Below are 26,749 nucleotides of genomic sequence, written 5' to 3' on the forward strand. Positions count from 1 at the left end.
TCTGTCATGCATGATCTGTGCTGGGAATGCATTGCACATTTGGGAAGGCCACCTTTTTAAGATTTATATGAACCTCAGACTCCAAGTGGGCTCACTTGTATCAAATCGAAGCCTTTATTTGTGCAAAAGAGGATTCCTGTTTTGACAGCAACCTCTAATATGAACATATGTGTCTTGAGTGTAATGCTGTAGGAGTCTAGCAAGTAACATAGATGGGACTCTTGCAGCCGTTTTGAACACATGCATCTACATGCTTTTTAAAAGGCGTATTTCCAGATAAAGCAGTGGCAGGAGGAAATAGCAAGGTAGGGGAATATCTATGTTTGGTTTTAGTCATCAGTCTTGCAGAGTTTCAAGCTTTTTTCCCTAGTCTTTGGAAGATTCACTAGGATAATCTCTGTTAGAGAAATAATGTGGTCTATATGTTGATACCTAAATATCTGATGTACCCCTGTATTTTTGGTTACAAAATGTAGACATAGGTTAGTGCAGTGGGAAACATTTCCTGGCTAGTCTGTTGAACATGAAGAGTTAGCTCATTATGTGGGACCTGAGATGTGGGGAAGGGAAATTTTCCCAAATAGAAAGCTTTCTGGAAAAGTTTTCAGTGATTTATTTTTCCATGAAAACTCCCATTCACGAAGATTCATTGTTCCATAAAATAACAATGGAAGCCATTGCTGAATACAATGTTAGGGAGGACTTGTAGTTTCAAAGTTGTAATGAGTTTTTTTAAAAAATCAATTATTCCTTGAAATTGTGTCAGAGTACATAAAGCTAGCAAGCTGAAACCTAATCCTGACAAAATCGAGGTGCTACTGGTGGGGAAAAGGGGTGATCCAAGAATTGGGAAGTCTTCTGTTCTGGATTGCATGCCCCTTAAAGGAGCACGTTCGTAGCTTGGGGGGATGCTGCTAAACCTGGGTCTCCTGTTGGCTAAACAGTTGGCAGAAGTGGTCAGAGCATCTGGGAGTGCTGGGCTAGGACTGTAGCCCCTCCCTCTGGTTCCAGGGCTGCTGCTAGGCCCTGGGGCCTTGTTCAGTGGGCACCTTGGCTGAGGGCTCACAGTGATTTTTATCAGTGCCTGATCTGGTCAGGTATCTGGGAGTGCTCGGCTAGGGCTCTAGCCCCTCCCACTGTTTCCATGGCTGCTGCCACAAGCTGCACCTGATCATGAAGTATGTTCTCAAGCTAGGGAGCAAGCTGAGGGACAGCTGGGACGAGGGAACTTTTTGGATGCGCAACCTGCTGGATAGCTGCCAGCACATCGCTTCCCACTTCTCCCACAGCATCAACTCTTCCTGTGAGCTGCTCCAGAGGCAGGGGGAGGGGGGGACCCCGAGCACCACCTCTATCAGGACCTGCCCACCCGCAGGAACTCCACCTACGACATGATAAGTCAACTGGTGGAGCTGAAGGGCTCATTGCAGTACATCCTGACATTCTGAGGAAGGGAAAGGAGCTCAGCCTCAGCTCCATGGAATGGAGAGTCCTTGGCCAGATGTCCCGGCTGTTGAAACCGTTTAAGAAGGCCACCGAGCTCTTGTGCTTATATGAGGCCAGCCTGGGTCAGGCTATCCCCCTGATCCATAGGCTCGACCAGTTCCTGGCCAAGGAGCTCGAGCATGAGCAAGAGCTACTCCCCAGGTCAGGGACTATGTGAGGAGGATGCAGACATGCATAGCCAAGCACTTGCATCCTATGCGCCACGAGGTGCCATACCAAATGGCCTCCCTCTGTGAGCCCTGTATCAAGGGCAGCATCGCATGCGGGAGGGCGAGATGCAGCACTGGAAAAAGGAACTCCGCAAAGCGGTGCTCCGTTTCCAGGCAAAGAAGGCAGGACAGAGGGAACCAGGCAGGGGCGATGGGCAGGCGGTGGAGGAGGAGGAGGAAGGGGAGGAGGTGGGAAGAGAACCACAGCAGGAGAGACCCACCCAAATGTGCCCACTCGATCTCTGGGCCTCGTCGGTGGGCTGTGTGGTTGGCCACAGCACAGTGGGCACGTCTCTCGCTGTGGAGGACTCGGCGGGGGCCATGATGTGAGACTACCTTGCGGAGCCCACTGAGCCCCCTCCAGTCCAACCCGTTAGAGTATCGGGCGAGTAAATCTGCTGTACGGCCGGACCTGTCCATCGTGGCAACTAACATCCTGTCCTGCCCTCCCACCAATGTGCAGAGCGAGCGAGTGTTCTCCCACCTAGGAGACCTCCTCTGTCCCTGCCATGCATGTCTGCACCTGGACCTGGTGGACATATAGACCTTCGTTAAAGTCAACCTCCACCTGCTTGGATATTCCTCCCTGGACCTGGACCTACCTGGACTCTGAGCCTCCCCAGTCTACTGTGGTTGTAATCTAGCCAAAGTTCCTCTGCAGCAGCCTCAAGATCTCTGACCCGCTGACTGGCTCCGGGGCAAAGCTACTTACTGCTATGACCTGTCCTGTGGCTGCTCAGGTCAGGTTTTTGTGAGTGATAGTGTCGTGCTCTAGCCCCTCTCAGTTCTTGGGGCTGCTCCAAGGTCTAGAGCCAAGCTCAGTGGGTTTCTCAGATGATGGCTTGCAAATGTTTGGGTCTTCCCGGTCCTGCTCCACAACGCAGCTGGTAACCTTTTGTTCTCCTCTCCCTGACAAGTTCCCCGTCCCTCTTTCAACCTCTCCCTCTCTGGATCGAACCACTCCGACCCTTCCCAATGACCTCTGCTGTCCTGTCCATTCCATCCTTTCCATGAAGGCAGGAAGGTGGGTCAAGTCTGCAGCCGCTGCTTTTGGGCACGAGGGACTTCCATGGCTAGTAACCCTTTGTCCTCCTCTCCCTGACAAGTTCCTGGTCTCTCTTTCAACCTCTCCCTCTCTGGATGGAACCACTATGACCCTTACCAATGACTTGTCCTGTTCATCCCGTCCTTTCTGTGAAGGCAGAAAAGTGGGTGATGTCTGCAGTCACCGCTTCTGGGCATGGGGGACAGCTCAGCTGCTGTTGCACATATGGTTGTACAGCATGGTGCCCCCTATCAATGGCACCTGCTGTCTCCTCTGAGCAAGGGGGAATGGGTCCTGTGACTCCCGTCCTTTCCGTGAAGGCAGGAAGGTGGGTGATGTTGGCGGCAGCCTCTACTTCAACACAGGAGGGGTGGAGAATTGTCTCCAGCAGCAGTCTGCGCATTCCTTCAAGGTGGATCCCGTCACCCAGGGTTCTTAGTTTTGGCTGACTGTCCTCCTGGCTCCACCGTGTCTGGCTGGAGGGACCCTCAATGGCATCAGCCTTCACTGCAATGCCGTCTTCTGTTGGATGCTGAATAGGCTGCCACGTCTGTGACGGCAGGCCGGTGGGTGATGCTGGGGGCAGCCCACAGCTCCCCACGTGGGCACCTACCTGTTTGCCCACAATCCCCTTTCCTAGGGGAACTGATGCCTCCCCCATGACTGGGGAGAAGGCATCCTCCACCGCCTCGACGGCCAGCATGTGAGCCTCCGCTCACGTTAGGGGTTGACTCTCACCTCCCACCCTTGGTTCTTTCCTTCCAGCTGTCTAATGCTGGGACAACCAAGATATTTATGCAATACACCTGTCTCCCCAATATCCCTGTGCGCTGTATCTCTCTCCTGTCAATCCAGTACAGGTATTCAATGTATCCATGCATCCCTCTATCCTATACACTTATCCCATATAGCTGTGCACCTGTCTGTTGAGAAACCTATCTATCCCATGTACCTAACTGTCCAATGCTCCATGTCCAGCCAGTGTGTGTTGGTGGCAACAGCCTCTGCACCACATGAGGTGCGGACAACAGCATCAGCCCCGATGCCATGAAATCCCCATCTGGTGGACATATGTAGGTGTCTCTGACCCACCAGGGTGTGTGTGTGTGTGTGCAAGGTCCTCCACGTACGCCACCATGTCTTGCTGGAGGGTTTTCTTAGCCGACATTACCCATCCCCCTGGTGTCTGGAAAGTAACCTCTCTGAGGCCTGGCAGGTGGGCACATGGTGGGGTGCCACCAGCAAGTGGCCAAACCCCTCGCCCCCTAGAGAGGAGGCGGCCTGCCATGGGGTTTCGAGTCCACCACTTGTAAATGGGGCCAAAGTCAACTGATGGCTCCAATTGTATAACTCCAAGATCCGTACTGCAATCTTGACCAAACTTGGGTGATGGCTGGAGGAGAGCCTGCTGAACACTCCCTGTGAAATATGGGCTCTCTAAGTCCCAAGGGGGCCGTTCTGGCCCCAACAAACAACGAACATGTTCGTTACTGTTTGTTTGTCCTTGTTCGTGGATGACAACGAACAGCATATGCTTTTTTTTCCCATTCGTGCCCAGGTCTAGTAACAACAACTAGGTTAGACTACTGCAATGCACTCTGCATGGAGCTGGTCTTGAAGATTATCCAGAAGCTATAGTTGGTACAGAACGCTGTGGCCAGGACTGTATCACTCCAGTCTTTTCCCATCTGCAATATTTCCCAGTTTGCTTCCATTCCCAATTCAAGTGGCTGCTATTGACTTTTAAAGCCCTATATAGCTTGGGGTCAATGTACCTTAAGGACCACCTACTCTCATATGAATCTGCCTGACCACTCTGTTCTTCTTCAGAGGACCTGCTTCATTTGGCTGTTTCATCTGAAACTAGATGGGTGGCAGCCTGGGAAAGAGCGTTCTCGGTTGTGGAACCAATGCTTTCGAACTCTCTTTCCAGGAAGAGTTGTCTGTCTCCCTCAATTGCTGCCTTCTGCTAGTGGGTGAAGATTTTATTATCCCTCCTCTCTGTTTGTTCACCTGAGCACTTATATGTTTAGCTTAATTTCTTAAATATATGTATATATATTTTAAAAGATGTTTAAATGTTTGAAAAGTTCATCACCTGTGTAGATAGTGACCATTGTTTGTGTGAAGCAAGCATTCTTGTGGATATTTTTCCTAAGCCTGGGTATACTAATTACTTCAACAGGCATGGTTAGGGGCATCCTTATGTAACCCAGCTGTTGTAATGAAGGGCGAGTTCAAGATTCAGGGTCTCCTTTCTTAAAATACTCTGCTTTGGGCTCACACACATTGATATTAGTACAACTGTATTTATGACAGAAATAAACAGAACATGTAATGCTGGATATGGATTCCCGCCCCGCCCCCCCCCCCCCCGTCCGCCTCAAGACCCAGAGTCCTAAGATGGAAGGCCTATCAAACCAGAGCCTTACAGTCCCCTGAGAGTGCAGATCTTCTCGCAGAATCTGAAGGGCATTGCAGCTCCTGAGTTCCAGGGCTAGTTTCTTCCCAGTGACTGAATTCAGCCAGCGAACTAGGAGGGCCCACACCAAATGCAGTCAGCCCTAATCCAAAAAGGACAGTCTGAGGATCAACCTCTTGTCCAGGAAGTTAGTTCAGAAAAGAGAGGCCTGGAGAAAAGGCCTGCACTGGAATAAATGAGCACAGCAGCAAAGTCCTGAAGAAGAGTCCAGTAGAACTTGCTCTTGTTGGAGCTCCTGCCTGCAGGTTCTTCTATGAGGCCTTTCTAGAAATACAACGGTTGATTGGAGTAAGCACAGGGGCTTCCAAAGGACTTCCCCTGCTCCTCTTTCTCAGTTCAAAACAAACTGCCCTCATGCTCCATAACCCACCAAAGGTATAGTGAACACAGTAGCTACATACATACACACACTCCTCCCTGCATGCAAATTAAGTCGTTGCTATGCCCTACCCAATAGCCTATATTCTCAAAGCTTCTACACTTACCTGCTTTCAACAGCAAGTCCTGTTCATGTTGTACATATCACAGCATGATATGGTCACACAGGCAAGGGCTCTTAGTGGTTGCCCTTCAGACTGACAGCTCACGTTTGAGCTGCTTGTAGAAACGGCCGTGGCTTTTTATTTACCTGGTAGGCTTTTGCTGCTTAGGGCTAAACTGGGGGGAAACTGTATAGGACAAGTGGTCTAACAATTTTTGAAATAATACTTTTGATTTACTGTTACTTTAGGCTAAGGTTCCCGGGTGCCTGCCAGTGGTGGGCAAATTAGGGGCTTTCATGCTAATCTTTTCCATCATTGCACTGTGCCACCTCCAGTGAGGTCACATCACTCATCAATTTGTATTGTTTGAGCAGATCAACAGGACTGTATTTTGAAGTTGTCACAACTCACCCCACGTTCCTTTAAACTGATTTTAGGAAACTACCAGTTTTTCAGAACTCTTCTATGGGGACTACATTGCCATTTCCATCAGCTTCTTGGGTTTTTTTACTCTATTGTTGTCGGTGCGGCAGGCCTCTGAGGGGCCGCAGAGGCAGCGGGAAGGCACAGTGCAGGGGAGCCTCGTCCCCGCCACGTGGCCTTCCTGCTGCCTCCACAGCCGTCGGAGTTCCATGCCGGAACTCCATGCCATTGGCAGCAGACCTCTGAGAGGCTGCGAAGGCGGCAGGGAGGTGCAGCACAGGGGAGCTCCAATGCGCCCCCTGTACAGCCTTCCCCCCACCTCTGTGACTGTTGGTGGTCCATGCTGGGCCTTCATGCTGCTGGTGGCAGGCCTCTGAGTGGCAGTGGAGGCAGCAGGGAGGTGCAGTGCAGGTAGAGTTGCCAGCCTTCAGATGGTGACTGGAGGTCTTCTGGAATTACAGCTGATCTCCAGGCGACAAAGATCAGTTCCCCTGGAGAAAACAGCTGCTTTGGAGGGTGGACTCGGCATTTTGCCATTCTGAGGCCCCTCCCTTTTTCAACCCCAGCCCTTTCCAGGCTCCACCCCCAAAATCTCCAGGAAAAGTGGCTGCTTTTTTAGATTCTTTAAATCTGACATTTTTCATACACCGGGAAGCTCCTTCGGAATTCTTTATGGGCATGCTGGACAAGGTTGTGAGACTATTGAAACCAATCCTTCCTAGAGACCTAGGGATGAACAAGAAACAATTTTTGCCAGACAGTAATGATAAAGAATGCCTATTTCTTAAACGTCTAATAACTCAAGTTCACTGTAAGCTGAAGAGAACTTAGAGTTCCCTAACATACATTGAGTTGAACCAACTTAAAAGGACATTTAAGCAAGGTGTCAGAGACAAAAAGTATGGGGAAAAAGACTATAAACATTTTAAACTTTCCAAACCAATGACTGATGGTGATGCCTCCATTTATGCAGGGTGTAACGTTTTTCATGCTTGACTCTGAGCCTCTTTCTGTGTTAACTCATTTTGATTCTGACTTTTTTCAATTGAGTTATTTAAACACGAAGTGACTTAACATCTGTAGATATTTCTCTAATGTTACCTCAAGAGAGTCAGGAACGTGTACATGAAATGGGAGGTAATTGGCTGGAGGCTGGAGGATCTTGGAGCAGGACGATGCCTTGGAAAAAGATGTCAGTGTCCTTCTGCAGTTATTAATAGCATTTTTGGAGGGCGGGTTTCATAATGTAATGAGGCATTACACTGGGGAGGATGACTTCATGAATTTGTGAAGCGTCTTAATGGCTTGTTTATACATGCTGTTATTCCTAAATTCAGCTCTGCCTTCAATTCATTTATGTTGAAGGGGTGAATCTGAGGTTCAGGTTAGTTGAGGTTGAACAAACCTAGAAAATTAGAGGGCTCTTGATTTTTCTTTCTCTCTTAATAAAGTATTTTGTTGCTATGTTGCCCCTAATGGGGAAGCTCGCTGCTGCCATGAGCCAAGACTTTCAAACTGTGTCTTAAGTCAGTGGTTCTCAACCAGTAGTAATGTGTACCATCAGTGAGACTCAGAAGTAATCTAGGTGGGTTGCAGGGTTTTGATAAATCGCTAAGAATACTCACTTCCTCAGTCCTCATGTCCATCTGCAAGTGTGGTGTGCTGTCTCCCACTGACCCTTTCTTCTCATAGATTATCCATCTGTGACCTTTTGGCATGCAAGTAGTAATCTTGGACACTTGGCGTTTCTCTTAATCTCCTGTTCCCCCTGCCCATCAGTAAGCATTTTTGTGCTCCTTCCTGCTGATCCTATCTGCCAAGGATTGTCTATTCTGCTGTTGCAATTTTTTTGTGTCCTTAAAACTAACCGTAAAGGATAAATATAATAGAATGCCTGCCAAAATAAAATTGCTGTTCTTGGGAAAAGTGGGCGAGGGTATTGTCTCTATCGTGGTGGAGACCCAAGTTTTTTCACAGAGTGACCAGAGGAATATAAAATGCAAAAGATTGAGAACCGCAGTTCTAAGTAACCCTGGGTTTGTGCTCTGTTAACCAGGTAATAGCAGAAAGTCTAGTGCTTAGCATTCTTTCCTGATCTGCTCAGTCTCAGAGACCAATGCTACTACCTATCCCTAACCAATATGCCCTGGAAGAGGTCTCTGGAAGATAAACATGCTACCCTGGGTCACTGTGCTGACTCCCAGCCTCAGACCATGAGATTCCTAGTTCAAGCTCAGGATCTCATGACAGTGGTAGTGCTTTTAAACAATTGTAATGATGTGTCTTAATCAGCGGTGTTCGTGTAAGGTGCATTTTAGGATTGGTTTTGTTTCTCTTCATTACCAGAGCATTTATTGGCTTCATTCTTTTCATGTCTGATTTCAGCTGAAGCTGATGACAAGCTTTCAGCTGGGAAAATAATGAGTTCATCTGGGAATTGCTTCCATGTTTCCAGCTTTCCTAATAAATGAAGAGCAGCCCAGCACAAGCATTGGGGCAAGATCGTCTTAAAATTTTTACACACCGATTAATTCTGCAAAGTTATTTGCCCCAGATACCCTGCTTCACAGGTTCCTTGTGAATAGCATAAGGAGCTGTACATGTCCGTACTGCCACAACCATGCTACTTGCTGTTCTACAGTGATAAACTTATTTCTGCAACTTAAATGTATTTGTGTATATTGTGTATAATTCTGCTTCCATGCAACAGTATAAAAGCCTACCCCCTGCTTTCTTCTGGCATTTATGTCTTTGCTGAAATATATGCTTACCAGGCACTCTCTGACCCTCCCTCAGATCAGGATAGGTGGGATCTTGTCCCTACTTTCATGCTGAGCTTTGGAGACACTCAGAAAGCAGCAAGGCTTATCATGACTTTCTGAAGGGCTCCAGAGCTCAGTATCACAAGCTGCTTGCCCTTAAAGAGGGGAAGGGGCATGCCTTGACCCTTAAATCAAAGATCAAGCATCTGACAAAGAGAACTGTGATTCTCGAAAGCTTATGCTATTGTAAAGTTGGTTAGTCTTAAAGGTGCTACTGGACTCTTTTCTATTTTGATCCTTAGAGGCACTCAAAAAGTAGCTAGACTTTATGCCTTCTTTTCAAATACTTTCAAGAACATGATATCTGTGTGATACTCCATCCACTTCCTGAACCTAAAGAAAGCCATAGGTTCGGTTGAAGTTCTCTCATCGTTAAATGTTTTGTGGAACTTCTGACTGCCAACTGTCTGCATTTGTTCAAGTACACGTGTGCATCCGTAAGGGTTAGAAACTTTTTTCTAAAAAATGAGAAGGTGGTGAATTCTCTGCCATGCACCAAATTCTGCAGCTTTGTCATGAAGTTAGTGAACAAGTAGAACATATTTTATTTATTCATTGTTGCATTCTATGTAATGTACAGGTTGGAGGTTATAGGAATCTGAAAATATGTCTCAGCATAAATTCCTGCCGTTGATAATCTAGCAGCAAATGTAGCTTGTGTGTGTGTTTGAAACTGTGCCAGGGCTTGTAGTCTGAAGGTGTAATCAGTGCATAATTTGGAAAGCAGTTGGCTGGTTATAATTGAGTAGATGGTTTGTAGAGCACGGTAATACAGATGTGAGGCAGCTGGAAAAAGCAAGTGAGGAGGGCAGTCAGGTAGCAGCCAGATCAGATGTATAGAGTGAGATGATAAGCTGTTGAGTCAGCCTGGGCATACAGGAAGCCAGATGCAGTACTCTTTCCATTCAGTTGCATTGGCGGCAAAAGGCAACCAGTAACAGATTTAAGCCACATCATGTGTAAGGAGTAAGAAATTGGAGTTGACTGCCAGTGTCCCCTCCCTAACCTTCTGGCACTGTAATCTGGTGCTGCATGTCTCTGCAGGTTGCTAAGAGGACTCTAGTGGTCAGTCTGGTGAGTTGCAGCTGTGTTGGTCTTCGAACGAATGTCATAGTAGCACAATGTACTGTTTTTCACCACACAGAGAGCTGCAACTTGTTGCGCAAGTGGAACAAGAAATCTTATTACGTAAAAGGGAAAGTGCGTTGCTGACAACTCGCTTCTTATCCCTGCGCATGCGCGGTATGCGAGGATAAAAAGCAAGTGGCAGCAAAATGCTTTGCCTCCTTAGGGCCTCCAGAGGCCCTGAAAGGCCCAGCAGGGCTACAAGAATGCCCAGTGCCATGGTGCTAGGCTTTCCTGCTGCGCCGGGGCTTCTAGACGCCTGAGATGGGTCTGCAGCAGCAAGAACACATGGCGCGGCAGCCTCAGGCCCTTCCCGCCACCTTGGGTTCTGGAGCGACGGTGCGGCCCAGTCCAGCAGTTCGCTGCAGTGCAGGGAAACCCAGCCTGGCAGCCCACTGTGACACAGGGCTGCCCGGCTAGCTGCAATGCAGGGCGGCACAGCTGAGCAGCCCGCGGTGGTGTGGGGTGGTCTGATGGCCCGCTGTAGCCCTGCCAGGTGGTCTGCTGTGGCGTGGGGCAGCTCAGCTCGCTGTGATGCTGGGCGGCCCAGCTCAGCAGCCTGCAATGACCTGCGGTAGCGTGGGGCAGCCCGGCAGCCCTGCCCGGTGGCCCACGACGACGCTGGGCTGCCCAGATCGGCAGCTGGCTGCAGCACTGGGCAGTTCAGCCCAGTACCCACTGCTAGAGCCCATTGAATCAGGCAGCAGTAGGGCAGAGGAGCATGCCAGGGCGCTTTTCTCTCTCCTCCCCCAGCCTCCCCCCCAGCACTCCCTGCCTCTGAAGTGGGAGAGAGAGAACCTCATTGAGGTATAATGCCATAGCGTCCACCCTCCAAATCAGCCATTTTCTCCAGGACAACTGATTTGTAATTCCAGGAGATCTTCAGGCTCCATGTGGATGTTAGCAACCCTAGCTACAGGTTGGATCCAATAGAAAAGTTCTACTAACAGTAGGTGGGCACCTTTTGCTCATATCCTACCTCCCACTTATGCTTGCCGACCTCTAGATGGAGTCTGGAGATCTCCCAGAATTATGCCTGATCTCCAGGTGACAGAGATCAGTTCCCCTGGAGAAAATCGCTGCTCTAGATAGTGGACTCTATAGGATTATAGTCTGCTGAGCTCCAGCCCCTCTCCAATCCCCACCCTCCCCATGTTCCACTCCCCAGTTCTCCAGGTATTTCCCTGCCTGGAGCTGGCAACCCTACGCCCACTGCAGAGCTCAGCCTCTCCCCCCAATGCTGTTTGTGTGGGGGGAGGGAGGAGGCAGGAGGACCAGCATTTCAAGACAGAGTAGCGGGTAAGGATCCCTGCTGTATTGATGGGAAACTCTTTCATCATTGCAGTTTTGCTGTGGGATTCCAAACCATTCAGCTTAATCGACCTTAAGAGTTTTGTTGTGAAGGGACAGAACCCAATGCACGTTGCTTTGGTCTTGAATTCTGCAAGGCAGGTCAAAAATATGACTAATAAAATGTAATACACGAGCTCAGAAATATGGAGGGCAGGTTCCCACCACAGAAGCAGAATTTGACTTGTGCGCCCTATAGCAACTGACTCACGTGCAGATTAACAGCCTCTTAAGTGTCTCGACTTCATGAACAGACGGCATTTAAAAGTGTACGATCAGTGTCTCCCAAAGGCACAAAAAATGCAAAAATCCCTCTCGAGGTGGGGGGACTTGAAGAGCGCAAAATATAAATTTTAAAAGCCTCCAAAACCCAGTTTAGTGTAGTGGCTAAGAGCAGCGGGACTGTAATCTGGAGACCTGGTTTTGATTCCCCACTCCGCTGCTTGAAGCCAGCTGGGTGACCTTGGATCAGTCAGAAGTTCTCGGAGCTCACTCAGCCCCCCTCACCTCAAAGGGTGATTGTTGTTGTGGGGATAATCTTACTACATAAAAGGCCCTGCAGCCTGCCAAATCAGTTTTCTAGAGCCCGTTATATTTTTCCTACAATGGGCTTTGTTGCTAGTTTTAAATAAGAAAATAAGTTGATCATGTTCCACTCTGGTTGGTTGCTTATTTATTTTAATAATTTATAAAATATATACCATACCTTTTTAGTTTAAAAGGTATTTGAGGTGGTTTATAACCAAGATCTTGTTTAAAACAAGAATGTTTAAAAATTAATAACGGAATGAAGTCATCAAAGTATCATCATCAAGAAACAAAAAAAAACAGCTGAAGACGTAAATTATCACTGTAAAAATAGTAACAGCATTACAGCTCCTCCTTTCAGAAACCCCAAAATCTGGGCAAGCCATTATTCTGTTTCTGGAAGTGCTTCCTCTGTGGTCAGTGCTGTATATTCTAATATTAATAATAAATATGTTTATATATCACCCTTTTGGACAGATTAGTGCCACACTCAGAATGGTGAACAACATTATTATTAACCCCACAATACAGCTGGAGAGCTGGGGCTGAGAGAATGGCTTACCCAAGGTCACTTGCAGAGTTTATGACAGTAATGGGAGTCAAACTAAGAGAGCTGATTTGTAGTCCAGCCTGTTAACCACTATGCTACAGCAGCTCTGGATGTGTGTAGGATTCCAACTTTTCCTTTCAGCGATAGCTGCCCTCTGGATGGGTCCTAAGGCAGAGCCAGGGAGCAGAATCTGGTGAATCATAGGCGGAGCCAGGATAGAATCTTGAAAGGCTATAGATGGAGCTCAACGTAGCATATGGAAGGTTAAGGGAGCAGCCTAATGGATTGTGTATGGAACTGACAAGATATAATTGGAGCCTGATATTTACTGGCTTTTTAGATCATAGTGGAGGTTGCTTGACAGAAAAGAGTTTCACAGGTTGGAGCAGTAAAATAATGCTTGTGTGTTCGTAGGTTGTCATTTGCAGGATAAGTTTTGGCCAACAAGAAACCAACAAGATTTTCGGTGTATAAGTGTTCAAGCGGCAACAATTTCAGCTGGCTTTTCCTTTTGTCACATGTGCTTGCAGTACTTTCTCTTAAGGGGTAGCGTTGGGCTGGCAATGATTTCAGAGGAGAGTGCCTTCTGTTTTAGAGGGAAATGGATGGCACTGTTTTTTCTGGGAGATTGAAAAAGAGGACTTTGTTTTGCTTGCAAAAACAGTCCTCTTTTCCCTTTAAGACAAGTCCAGGCGTATTACTGGCTGAGACAAAAATCTGATTTGTGTTCTGTCACACTAACGTGGGATGCGGGCCTGTTCTTGCGCCGTTCCCATTTGTTTCAGTTGAACTTCCGCTGAAGCAATTCCTGATAGCTTGTGCCCACATGCCTCCCATCCCGCTGCCCTTAATAGGACCCCAAGCCTAAGAAAGCTGAGGTACCCAAGATGCTGATTTCTGTGTCCAATATATTTTATGTGCTTGTAAGATGCAGTTGTGACATGGCATCCATGGTCTAATCATGTGTGATATCCCGTTGCTGCTTAACAAAACTTCCTGCAACATATTGTGGGGGTGTGTGTTTATGTGTGTGTAAATATATATTTAGCAGAAGTTTCAGTATTTCAGTGTAAATCCCATGTTTCACCACAAGATGTACATGCCAACTTGGAGAATGTGCTTGTATCAAGCAGAGAGGAAAAATGAAGGAAATCTGACGCTTAGGTTTTGATCTAATAACAAGGTGGATTGATGGAACAGTGTATTTCCTCTAAACAAGGAGAAGAAAAAGCCCTCACAAATATTGTAGAGACCTATGACGGACCCTCCTACACTCTCCCCACTGTGAGGCAGATTTTCCCACCAAAATTCAGTTCCACTGCTTTGACTGAGCAGTCCCAAGTAGTGTGTTAATATTTGTGGTTTTGAAAGTCTGTTTGTCCCAGCCTGACACACATGTATAATGTTGGTTTTTAGCCCAGCTCAGAAACTTGATGGTGAAAAGCAGGAGCCCTCTTCCTTTTTGTTGGAAATGGCACTAGAGACTGTATAACATTCAAAAATAAATAATAGCTTTATTTAACAGGCAGGAATTGAGTAAGTGTAGACAGGGGATGGAAATGCTGAGGTAATTTTTTTGTTGGTATTACAGAATATACTTTGTGTAACAGGCAAAATAGTATCTCTGAAGCTTATTTTCATATATTCTTGGTTCTTAATAGTAAGAAGTGTTTTACTTAGTAATTCAGCAACAATGTTCTTCAGGAAGTTTCCTATGACAGTTCAGGTTTTCTGGAGTTAGTCACTTCCTTTGTGCACCTAACTCGCTCCTTTCTTGAAACTAGAGTGTATTTCTATCTCCTGAGTAATCTAAAATGGTTTCCCTTCACAACAGGCCCGAGGGCTTCCTCAGAGCCAACTCCCCTTCGAAACCTGGCAGGAATTTTATCTTCTCCTCAGAAGATGCCCCCTCCTTTTTGGCTTGAAAGGGAGTCTCAACTAGAGATGGGCACGATCCGCATTACAATAGAAAAAAACCCATGATAATGGTGATCGTGCGATCGTGATCGTCCACGGTCAACAATCCAGCAATCAGGAGAGGCCTGGATCATTGTGTCCGGGCTTGGATCGGGGATCCAGACACTCAGGCGCCAGCAATCTATTCCCCTGGCAATGGAGCCAGGGGAAAGCCTGAGCTCTGTTTGCCCTCCTTCTGTCGCCCTGGAAACCCGAATGGAAGCCCAGCTTTCCTTGATCAGCAGGGCTTCCTTCCAACCACGGAGCAGCAAAGCAGTCACAAGTTGGGAGAAGACACCCAGGGGAGGGAGGGGGAAGGAGGTGTTCTGTAGCCATGGGCACTCCAATCTCATCCCTGCAAACCCTGATAGGCAGCTCTGATGGCCAAACACAGACCTCCTGTGTTGCTGAATGGGACCTGAGGGGAGGCGGCTTGTCGCCGCCTCCCCATATAGCAGCACGTCCACGATCCACGGCTCAGGAATGGGAGATGATCAGTGTGGATTGTTAATTCAGGATCGTCGCCAGCGCCATCCACGATCAGCTGGATCATTAATTTTTTTGGGATCGTGCCCATCTCTAGTCTCAACCCACAATCCAACCACTCTTGCCAAAATACACTCCCAGTTCTCTGGTGTCTGTGTAAAGCATATTTCAGCTTATCCTGACTCTGAGAGCCAAGCTACAAGTGACACCTGACACAGGTTGGACACTTGTCAGCTTCCCTCAAGTTTTGATGGGAAATGTAGGCATCCTGGACTTGCAGCTGTAATGGAGAGCCAAGTTGTAAAACCAGGATGCCTACATTTCCCATCAAAACTTGAGGTAAGCTGACAAGTGCCCAACCTGTGTAAGGCATCACTTGTAGCTTGGCTCTTAGACTTTGAATTCTTAGACAGAATTCTTCTTCAGGGCAGAAGTACTACCATTGAGTCAAAGGAGTCCTCTCCCTTCACTCTAAAAATGAACCTGTCTAACATTTCTTGTCGGACTCCCTGACTCCAAATTCTGTCAGAAAAACCAACTGACTGCCTTCAGACTGGTTCTAATTAACCAATCAGAGAAGAAGGCACCACCTTTTACTCAAACTCTCCATTCTAGGGAATAGTTAACCCTTCCCCTCCCAGCTCTGATTTTGCTGCACTTCAGAAACCAGCTGTTAAGCATAGATGCTAAGCACAGTCCATCACAAGCCCACTCTTCAATTAAACGTTTAGGAGGTAGTCCTAAGTATAAATGATGTGAAGGGAGTTTCTAGTAAGCATCATGGTTATATGTGCAACATCTAGATACGTGAAGTTCTAAACAAAAAAATTGAAAAATTCAAGTGAAACCTTCCCCCCTGACTTTTAAAAGTCCCCCCGACTTTTAAAAATATTTCCAATGGAAAATTTGGGGAGTTCTGAAAAAACATCCTGTGAAATATTTTCTCTTTTAGAATCAGTAGGTAGGTAGTCCTTCCTATTGTAACTCAAAGAGTTTCTGTTCAAATAATACAATTTCTGTTGTTTACTGCAAAATTTGTTTCCTGCTTTCAACTTTTATTTTTTCTACCTGTCAGATGGTAAAAGATAAAAGGTACATGAGTTGTGGTGGCATAGTGCAGAAGTTTGCAAGTCTTTTTAAAATACTGGGTCTTATTGTAGTTTTTCTTACAGAAAATTAATATCCTTATACTTTTAAATTCCATAAATATGCCAACTAAGTTATAAATTATGCATTTTATATTGTTCAATCATATAGATGTTATTTAACATCTATATGCGCCCCCTCACCCAGTTGGTGCGGAGGTTTGGGTTGGGTTGTCATCAATACGCGGATGACACCCAACTTTTTCTGTTGATGGCCGGCCGGCCGGCCAGACATGGCCCCAGACAATCTGGCCAGAGCTTTGGAGGCTGTGACGGCATGGTTGAAACAGAGCAGGCTGAAATTGAACCCAGTGAAGACGGAGGTCCTGCAGCTGGGACGGGGGCTGCCAGATGTTGGGATCCAGCTCCCTGCCCTGGATGGGACACCACTGGCAACTTTGCCAGTGGTAAAGAGTCTGGGTGTGCTCCTGGATGCCTCCCTATCGATGGAGGCCCAGGTCACGGCGGTTGCCAAGTCTGCATTTTTCCACCTTCGTCAGATCAGGCAACTTGCCCCCTACCTGACGCCCCAGGACCTGGCTATAGTGATCCATGCAACGGTCACCTCCAGGCTAGAATACTGTAACTCACTCTATGCTGGGCTACCCCTGGGCCTGATCCGGAAACTACAACTGGTCCAGAATGCGGCGGCACGGGTCCTGACTGGTATACCTTACCAGTCACACATCACACCTGTCCTGCGCCAGCTGCACTGGCTTCCGGTTGAATTCCGAATCAGGTTCAAAGTGTTGGTTCTTACCTTTAAAGCCCTGAGCGGGTTGGGACCGGCATATCTTCGGGACCGCCTCTCCCTGTACGTTCCCTGGAGATCGCTTCGATCAGCGAATAAATATTTACTTATGGTCCCCGGCCCTAAGGAAGCCCGCCTCGCTTCAACCAGGGCCAGGGCCTTTTCAGTCCTGGCCCCAGCCTGGTGGAACGCTCTGTCAATGGAAACCCGGGCCCAGTGGGACATATTATCGTTCCGCTGGGCCTGTAAGACAGAGCTGCTGCGCCAGGCATTCGGTGATTGAAGGGGGCGGTGCCATGTCGGCCTCCCACCTTTGGGGTGGGGGAGGGTTCTCCCCACCACTGCACTTTGTTAATTTGTTTTATTATTTGTATATTGATTTTAGTTCTTGTTTTTATCGATTTTAACTGTTCACCGCCCAGAGCCCCTGGGGATGGGCGGTATATAAATTGGAAAAAATAAATAAATAAAAGGAAGTTAGGTTGGATATGGTAAGTACTGTAATAAGTATTTGTTATATTGCATAGATTTCAATTTTTTTTCAAAAAATTCAGTTTTTCCCTGAAGAAATGGAGAAAACTTCCCCTTCATGGCTTCAAAGTGTCTGGAAATTTTACATCTCTAACAATGCCTGTGTCCTCAATGGTAAAGTGATAGCATCAGCTATCAAGTACACTTTGTGCCACAATTTTCTTCCTTGAGACCATGGAATACCCATCTGAGCTTCAAGTTGCTGTGTGGAATGTTGTGCTACAGTTGCAGGTCACAGAGAGTTGATAAACAGATGCTTGTAGCCAGCTTTAGTTTAGTTTAGTTTGTTAGGTGTTTAACCCGCCCTCCCCATAAGTGGGCTCAGGACGGGGTACACCAGTCATAAAATACAACTGCATAACAAATTTTACAATAAAATTCAGCAATTAAAATCATATATATACAAAAACCTCTGATGGTTGGCTACACATTCCTGCCTCCAGCATACAAAGGAGACAGACAGACACACGAGCTGTACTCGAATACCAGAGACCGGTGGGAGGCTCAGTGATGGTCCTGACGCTGGCCTCAACCGTAAGCCAGGTGGAACATCTCCGTCTTGCGGGCCTGCCGAAATGATACAAGATCCTGGCGGGCCTGAGTGTCATCAGACAGAGAGTTCCACCAGGTTGGGGCCAGGACCAAAAAGGCCCTGTCCCTGGTCGAGGCCAAACGAGCCTCCCTAGGGCTAGGGATCACCAGTAAGTTCTTACCCGCTGAATGAAGCGCTCTCCGGGGCCCATACGGGGAGAGACGGTCCCTCAGGTATGCTGGTTCCAATCCATTTAGGGCTTTGAAGGTTAAAACCAACACCTTGAAACGGATCCGGAATTCCATGGGGAGCCAGTGAAGCTGCTGTAGGATTGGTGTAATATGTGTCCTGTATGGAACACCCATCAGGACATGAGTAGCAGCGTTCTGGACCTGTTGTAGTTTCCGGATCAGACCCAAGGGAAGCCCTGCGTAGAGTGAGTTACAGTAGTCCAGCCTGGAGGTGACCGTTGCATGGATCACTGTCGTTAGGTCCTGGGCTGAGAGATAGGGGGCAAGTTGCCTGGCTTGCCGCAGGTGGAAAAAAGCAGTCCGGGCAACAGATGCTACTTGGGTCTCCATAGACAGGGAGGAATCCAAGATCATGCCAAGACTTTTTAACCAATGAGACGGGCACCGACGGGGCCCTCCCAAAGGCTGGGAGATGGAACCTCGCATCCGACAGCCCAAGGCCCAAGTACAGGACCTCCGTCTTCGTGGGGTTCAACTTCAGTCTGCTCTGCTTCACCCAACCAGACACAGCCTCCAAAGCTCTCAGAAGGGCATCCGGGACAAAGCCAGGTCGGCCGCCCATCAACAGATACAACTGGGTGTCATCTGTATACACAGTCCGAAACTCCGCACCAGCTGGGCGAGGGGGCACATATAAAGATTGAACAACAGGGGGAAGAGTATTGCCCCCTGTGGGATGCCACATACCAGTGACTGGTGCTTGGACATCCTCTCACCCAGCGCTACCCTCTGTCCCCGACTGTGGAGAAAAGAGACAAGCCACTGCAAGGCCATCCCTCGGATCCCCACATCGGCGAGACAGTGGGCCAACAACTCATGGTCGACCATGTCAAACGCTGCTGAGAGATCTAGCAATATCAACAGCGCTGACCCGCCTCAATCCAGGTGTCTGCGGAGATTGTCTGTGAGGGTGACCAACACTATCTCCGTCCCATGGCTTGTACGGAAACTGGACTGGTATGAGTCCAGGACAGAAGTCTCTTCTGGGAAAGCCTGCAGCTGTTCCTCCACCACCCGCTCAATCACCTTTTCCAGGAACGGGTTCGATACTGGGTGGTAACTGGACGGGTCTGTGGGGTCCAAAGATGGCTTTTTAAAGAGAGGCCTCACCACAGCTTCCTTCAGCGCCCCAGGAAAAGCCCCAGAGCTTAACGATTAATTAATAATATCCTCCAATTGGGCCCCCAACCTATCGGCGCTGGCTTTCACCAGCCGCGACGGGCAGGGGTCCAGGGAACACGTAGTGGGCCTAACCAGCCGCAGGATCCTGTCCACATCCTCCCGGGAGACCAAACTGAAGTAATCTAAAATCGGACCAGAAGATGGCAAAGGGGCCTCCAGTTCCCTCACTGTATCAACCGTGGCTGGCAGATGGCACAGGAGAGACAAGATTTTATCTGCAAAGAAGCTCCCAAAAGCCTTGCAGCTAATGGCCGGTTTCCTAATTTGGCAGTCTCCCTGCAAGAGGGAGACTAGAGACGGAACAACTTGAAACAGTTTTGCTGGGCGTGAGCCTGCAGACGCTATGGAGGCAGCAAAGTACTCCCTCTTCGTCGCCTTCACAGCCACCTCATAGGCCTTCATAAATGCTCTATAAGATGATCTTGCCTCTTTACTACGATTCCGTTGCCACACTCGCTCTAGCCGTCTCAGTTTCCATTTCATCTGACGTAGCTCCTCCGTATACCAAGAAGCCAGTCTGACACGGGGACGGAGAGGGCGACGGGGAGCGATCTCGTTGATGGCTTTCAAGAGACGGTCCTGCCAATCTCCCACCAGCTCATCCAACGAACCGCCAGGGGGCATCGGGTCCCGCAGAGCATTCTGGAAACCAATTGGATCCGTGAGTCTCTGTGGGCGAGCATAAATCAGCTCACCGCCCATGCAGGAGGGGGTTGGCACTCCCAGACAAGCCTTCAGGACATAGTGGTCTGACCATGGTACCACTGTAATAGCATCTGAACCCCCAACCCAAAGATCAGATCCAGCATGTGGCCTGCTTGATGTGTAGGAGCAGAAACAAACTGGGAGAGTCCCAGTGCTGCCATGGATGACACCAGGTCCGCAGCCTGAGAAGAGGCGGTGTCATCGACATGGACATTGAAGTCACCCAGGACCAATAGCCTAGGGTTTCCTAGGCTTTCCTACATGAGACCACACAGTTTTCACCTCCTTGTACAATTTTGTGTGTGCACAATTATTTAGCCCTAGTGATCCATACAACTGACCAACATCAGTGTAAGCTGTGCAGTGTATTTGACTGGAATGAATGTTAGGGCTGTGCTGGTTGGGGGGAGGTCTTGGGGTGTTTCCAGTACTCTGTTGTATGTTATAAGCGCTGAATCAGAAGCGTGGGCAGCTGCCATCTGGCTGCATCCTTAGTCATGCTGTCAGATGCTTTACAGTCGTCAAACAATTGTCCTGCAATAGACGCATACCCACAGCATGCTTTGGCATGGGAAAGACTATGTGTGGGAACAGATGCTCTGGTTTACTATGGGCAAGTAAATGCCAGAAGTCACACAGCAGCCCTGTGTCTTTTGCACTGATGCCTAATCAATAACGTCTGAAAGGATCTTTGAATATTTAAATCTGCTCCGTTGAAAGCACTTAGCTGGCTTTAATAAATGGCGGGATTGTAAGATCTTGTATTTATATAGCTTTAAGAGTGCTCACAATGCTTCATTAACTTGATCATTCTTGCAACAACCCTGTAAGGTGGGTTGAGGCTTAGAGCAGAACTTGCCCAAGACTGCCAGGCAACTCCATTACTGAGAGCTAAAGCACACACGATAAATAACACGAGCAGGGGTCATTTCGTAGAAAAAGAGCTGGAGGAACTCATTAGCATAACTCATTAGCATAACTCATTAGCATATGCCACACCCCTTGCCATCGCCGGAAGTGTGTCATTACCATAGCTGATTTGTATATGCCACACCCCCTGACATCACCTATCCTGGCTGTTTTGGACCCAATTCTGGCCATTCAGGGCTGAAATTGGGCCCAAAATGGCAAAAAGGGTCTGAAAATGGCCAAAAAGGGGCCCAAAATGGTTAGGATCGGGCTGCTGCTGAGTGGGAGAGTGATCCCCAGAGGCTGCAACGGGCCCAAAATGGCCAAGAGTCGCCCACCTGACATGTGACCTCTTTGGGGAACTGCCGGAACTGCGTTCCTGCGCATTCCCCCTCGAAATGAGCCCTGAACACAAGGATGCTCAAGTGAATGGAGACACAATGTTAGCCAGGAAGCTGGGTTATAAAAGACACATACAGAAGGCTTTTTCAATTTCCCCTCTCTCCAGAGCCACAGAGATCACTCCTCAGAGGGTTTATTTCATCTTCTCCTTCCCAAAGGCTCTGTCAGTTTCACCTCCCCTTCTTGGAGACAAAGGTGAAATAAACCCTCTGAGGAGTGATCTCTGTGGCTCTGGAGAGAGGGGAAATTGACAACGCCTTCTGATCTGTCTTTTAGAACTCAGCTTGTGGGCTAACGTTGCATCTCCCTGTCTTGTGTTTAGCTCCGAGGAAAGATTTGAACAGAGGACTTAGCTTTAGCCTCTGTGCCATACCAGCTCTCAATATTACTGAACTACTACAGAAGCAAGTTGAGACATATTTATGATTGGCATGCTTGTTAGTTAACAGTCTGTTATTTGACTCTAGTCAAATGTTTTATGAAGCCAAGAAAGCTCTTCTGTAAGATGGCAGCAAGCTTCCCTTTTCTATTTCATTATGCTGCAACTTGTAAACAACTGCTGCCTTTAAAAACCAACGTCTGTTTCTTCCTTCTTTCTTTTGCATTGTCGCTGTTACTTTGCTTTTGTTTCTGTTTTTTTAATATTCTGATTTTTTTTTAAACTATATGCAGACACTGGTGATTGAGAGTAAAAGCCAAAGAAACTGTTTAGTGAATTTGCATATTTAGAAATCTTTAACCTAAAACAGTTAAGAGTTGTAGTAATTCATGATTGTTTTTAAAAACTGGACTTCATTGTTGCAGAGTAATAGTTAAATTTGCTTTTGCAATAGCATAAGTATCGAACCTGTTGATTTAAAGTATGTATTATGTTGTTCTGATAATGTTAATAGTTCAAAAATGAACATTAATTGAACCTTTAGTTGACCACCACTACAGCTACATCTCTTGCTGTAGCTATGGCAGGGAGGAGAGCGCTTGTGATGGTTGAATAGCTTGAGCCAGTCCTAAGTCCAAACAAGAGGAGGGCATATATAACTAGGAATGTGCAACAAAAAAAGAGTCGTAAATAAGTGATTTGCCGCTTCAGAAATAAGCTGCTTGCTGCTTTGGAAACCGCTTATTTACCAGCTTCGGTGTGCTCCATAAAGATTCGGAGCATACTGACAAACTTCCTGCCCCGCCGTGATGCTGGGCCTGATTCAGAAATCCCAAATCTTTACCAATCGGGTCCAATTCAGGTATTTATCCCAAATCAGAAACCCGAATCGCTCACCCCTATATATAACTAAGCAGAACTACTGCAGATGGGTCCATAGTTCCTCATGGGTAAACTGTACAGACCAATAACTACTTTATTGCAGTGTATTGCCTATTTTAATTTCCAATACTTCTCTACACAGGTCAGAAGACAAAGAGTGTGTAGAGTTGGAGAGACATCAGAAAAGGAAGTCTAATGCTTTTACTGAAATGAGTCTGAGCCATAGAGTATGGTTAATGCAGCCATTGCTCAGGTATGTTAAAATAACATCTTTCTTGGCTAGCCCTTATTGCAGTATTAAGTCCCTCCAAATCACACACAATGGAGATGATAGGGAATTTAAAGACTGAGAAGTTTCCACAGGACTACTGTGCACATCTAAGATGCTATATTGTGTGTTTGTGTGTTAAATCAAGTCTGACCGACTACTTCAAATTTTACCAACATTGCCACCACCATTCATGCATCTTCTGGACTTGAACCTTTTCTAGCAAAAATAGTTTAAATGTTTCATCAACTGCACCCCAAAGAGGTGGTGATAAATGTCCTTTTGATCCTGAGTCTTTTGCAACAGCTGTAGATGACCTCAAGACAAAGGAGAATGCACACTCAGAATAATCCTTCCCCGCTCACTAATGTTTCAATGCCCCTGTTCTTTAGTCACCCAAAATACAAATAAATGTGACCTCCCCATCAAAAAAAGTCTAATAATAGAAAGTGGGGTTTTTTTTAAAAAAAATTATATATTAGAGGCAGGAATTCACCCCGTTAAAATGGCATGCAACAATTAACCAGGACAGATCAAAGATGGCAGCATACTTTAGAACAAAGTTGACTAACTGGTGGCTTATGGATCAGAACCAATCCTTAAAACAATTTTAAATGGCCCCTGACAGCCCTGCCAAACTTAATTAAGGCGTGGTTTAAAAAAGTTGACAATTTTGCTCATAAAAAACAACATTTCACAGGTTATAATGTTGCTGTATGAGCTCTTACGTTATTGGGGTTTTGTAAGCCTGAATATGTGCGTTCAGTAACTTTGGAGCCTTTTTTTCTAGGTGGTGCTGGCTTTAAAATAGACCCCTAATGGCCAATGAAGGAGTGAGGTTTATGTAGAAAATATACTTTTAAGCCACTGACTGGAGAACGGCGTAGTGTTTGAGAAACTAGCCAGTGAAAATTTATATTTAGACTATTTGTTAATACTTGCACTCATCCAAACATTTTTTTAAAAATCTGCAGTCTTAACCTTTGGGCAGCCAGTAGAGGCCATAGGACGTTTGTTTATTGGAACATTATCTGAGTAATAATGAAATACAGTTGTTGAAAAGTAAACATGGAAAGGTCATCTCCCTCTTCAAATGTAGTTTCTTTGAAGCTTGTTATAAAGGAATCTGAATTAAAGTGAACTTAATTGATTAACTGACAACATCTTTTCCTAAAGGTTCTGATTTGTTACCTGCAAACCACACTGTCAATGAGGGAGAAAAGTGGCAGAGAATTTGTGGTGGGAGCAAAGTCCTAATACTACTCAACATGCGCAAAGGGGTGCCAAAGGATCCAGAAATAGCCGACTTGTTCTACAAAGATGATCCTCAGGAACTGTTTGTGGGTTTGCATGAAATTGGACATGGAAGTTTTGGAGCTGTTTATTTTGTAAGTAGTTTCATTTCCTGTTCCTATTTGGTTGAAAAGAAAAATAGTGGCATTTATTGATGTGCTAGCATTTATCAAGGCTCTTTGTACCCTTTCTTCTCACTATCCTAATATGGCAACCCTTATTCAGATGAAGACAGTGTATACAGGTTTGCTAGGTTTGTTTACTGATATGGCTGTGTATCTCCACATATGGATATGTAGCTCTGCACAGGAGCTTCAGTACCTACTGATTCTTTTTTCCTCGTTTTCTGGGCAAGCCCATTAGGCCTCCTGAACTCTTATGAAATGTGAGAGTTTGGAAAAACCCTAATGGGCATGCACAGCTTGCCTAGGTTTACCTTACCATCTCCAAGTTGAAAAATTCTCTGCCCTCAAATTGCCATGGAGGGCAGGGTTTGGGGAAAAGAGGGAGCTCAGCACAGATACAATGTCATAGAGCCCACCCTACAAAAGTGTCATTTTCTACATTTTCTCTGTAGTTTGGAGATCAGTTTTAATTATGGGAGAACTCCAGGCCTCTCCTGGTTATGAACCCAAAGCTTGCCCCATTGTGTATAAAAGTGCCTAGGGAACAAGAAAAAATACGTTAGTTACTTTAACTTCTGGACATGGCGGTGGGTGGGGTGAGATGGGGTGACTGCATCAGGAAGCACCCATTGTTGAGCTACTACTGTAAAGCAGCAGCTTTCAAATGGGTTCTCCCTACATGCACAAAGGCAGAGCTTTGGGATATATGGGTAATTGGACCAGGAAAGACTGTATTACTTTCTGGGTTTTTAAAAAAGCTGTCAAATAATTTTTTGTTCCACCATATCAGGAAAGGACGGTATAAAGTGAGAGTATCTTGTCCAGTAAACTCTACAGAGGTCGAAATTAGTTTCCTGCTTTAAGTTAAAAAGGCTCAGTAGAAGACGTGTTCCCCATAGTCAAGTGATAGGAACCATCCCCAAAGCAATCCCTGTTACTGTGGGGGTTGGAGAAGAGCTCTTTTGGGAGCACAGCCTTACTAACTCTTGAATCAGTGTTAGACAGACATAGTGATCAAAATTGGAAATGTGACGTTACTGTTCTTCAGGGCGAAAACTCCAGCATCAAAAGGACACTTAATAGGGCTAAAGTAGAGCTTATGAATGTATGAAGTAGAGCTGTGTGAATCATGAGATGATTTTTCACGGGTTCGATCTGGGCTCCCCAGCCTTTCAGACCATCAGCCATGTGCCATGCTGCTCAGAACTGATTTGCCAAGTGTACAGGGCTCCAATTTGGATTGGGGCTGCAGTAGGATGGGAAGGGGATTCAGCCCTCCTCTCCACCCCAGTCACCATTTTTTCCATGGTCTGAAAGTCAGGAGGGGAAACTGAGACCCAACCCATGAAAAATCTTATTGTCTCATTTGGCCCTTTAGGCTAACTGCCCTGAGGCAACCCTCACACTACCATAGGTCAGCCTTTGTGGAGTCAGATACTTCAAGATTTAAGGTAATCAAGGGATAAAAAGTGCTTGGCTGGCAACTTTTGTGAGCCTGGGAATTCCAGCCATTATTTCTCTGATGCAAAGGCAAGTTTGAAGCTGTGTGCTGAAGTCTTTCCCCAGCCAGCTACACTTTTTCTGTACACCTTCTCTCGTCCATCTCTCCCCACCCCCCGCAAGTTGAGATTCCAGACACATGCTTGTGCGTTAAGTGTGTAAAAAGCAGCAGGAGATGGAAGTAGTAGTGTAGAAGTGGTGAATGGGCGGGGGAAGGACTAAGTTTAAACCTGTCTTCCTCTTTCCACCTTATCATTTCTCTTCACTTGCTGCTTTGTAGTAGACAAAGGGTGCCAAGGGTGGTGGTGGAAGTGGTGGTATGTTTGCTGCTAAAGATATGGAGGCCAACCTTTATCCAAATTGAGAAGTTGCCAAATATTCCAAATTTGTACACCCGCCCCCCCCCCCCGCCCTCGACCAAAGAGGAGCATATGAGCTGCTTCACCTGACAAAGTTCCTTTTGCTGTACTGTCTCACAAGCCAGTTTTTGCATAATTGGTTCAGTTATTTGTGTTTGTATTTATGGGATCCTCAGATTGCAGCTGGGAGGGGTGGGAGGCGGCTAAAAGAAAGCAGCTTGCACCCAAGACTGCAGAGTGAATTACAGAGGTGAGATCTGAAACGAGGGGCTCCTTGTCCCTCCGTGTTAAATTAGCAAATAATAAATGTCAGTTTTTGGGGAGTGTGGCATCCTGGAGCGGGTTCCTGTTTTGGATACATTTAGTCTCAAAAGATGGTTGCTTGTGCGCTAGCTAAATAAGGTGACCCAGTTTTATAAATGAAGTAGGTTGAACTTATTAGTTCCTCTGCTTTGCAGAAAAGATGTCGTATTCCTTGAAAATGAGGCAGCCCACTTAAAACAGCCTGCCATACAGCATTACTTACAGCTTGTCTGATGAGCCTGTTATTTAACTATAAGATGTCTCTGGC

The 26,749-nt window shown here is 46.7% G+C and overlaps 1 protein-coding gene across 2 annotated transcripts in view; it reads left to right on the forward strand.

The window, feature by feature from the left end:
• TAOK3 (TAO kinase 3) overlaps positions 1–26,749 on the forward strand; it is a 119,097-nt gene that overhangs the window by 22,224 nt on the left and 70,124 nt on the right. Inside the window, exons 2-3 of one of the 2 annotated variants that reach the window (XM_054996391.1) lie at positions 22,776–22,886; positions 24,078–24,289. In XM_054996391.1, coding sequence (XP_054852366.1) covers positions 24,170–24,289 — 120 coding nt within the window. In that variant the 5' untranslated portion in view covers positions 22,776–22,886; positions 24,078–24,169. The remainder of the gene's footprint in view (positions 1–22,775; positions 22,887–24,077; positions 24,290–26,749) is intronic. The other variant, XM_054996392.1, reaches the window with a different exon arrangement.

The sequence above is a fragment of the Eublepharis macularius genome, chromosome 13, assembly GCF_028583425.1.
Source record: "Eublepharis macularius isolate TG4126 chromosome 13, MPM_Emac_v1.0, whole genome shotgun sequence".
Classification (NCBI taxonomy): domain Eukaryota; kingdom Metazoa; phylum Chordata; class Lepidosauria; order Squamata; family Eublepharidae; genus Eublepharis; species Eublepharis macularius.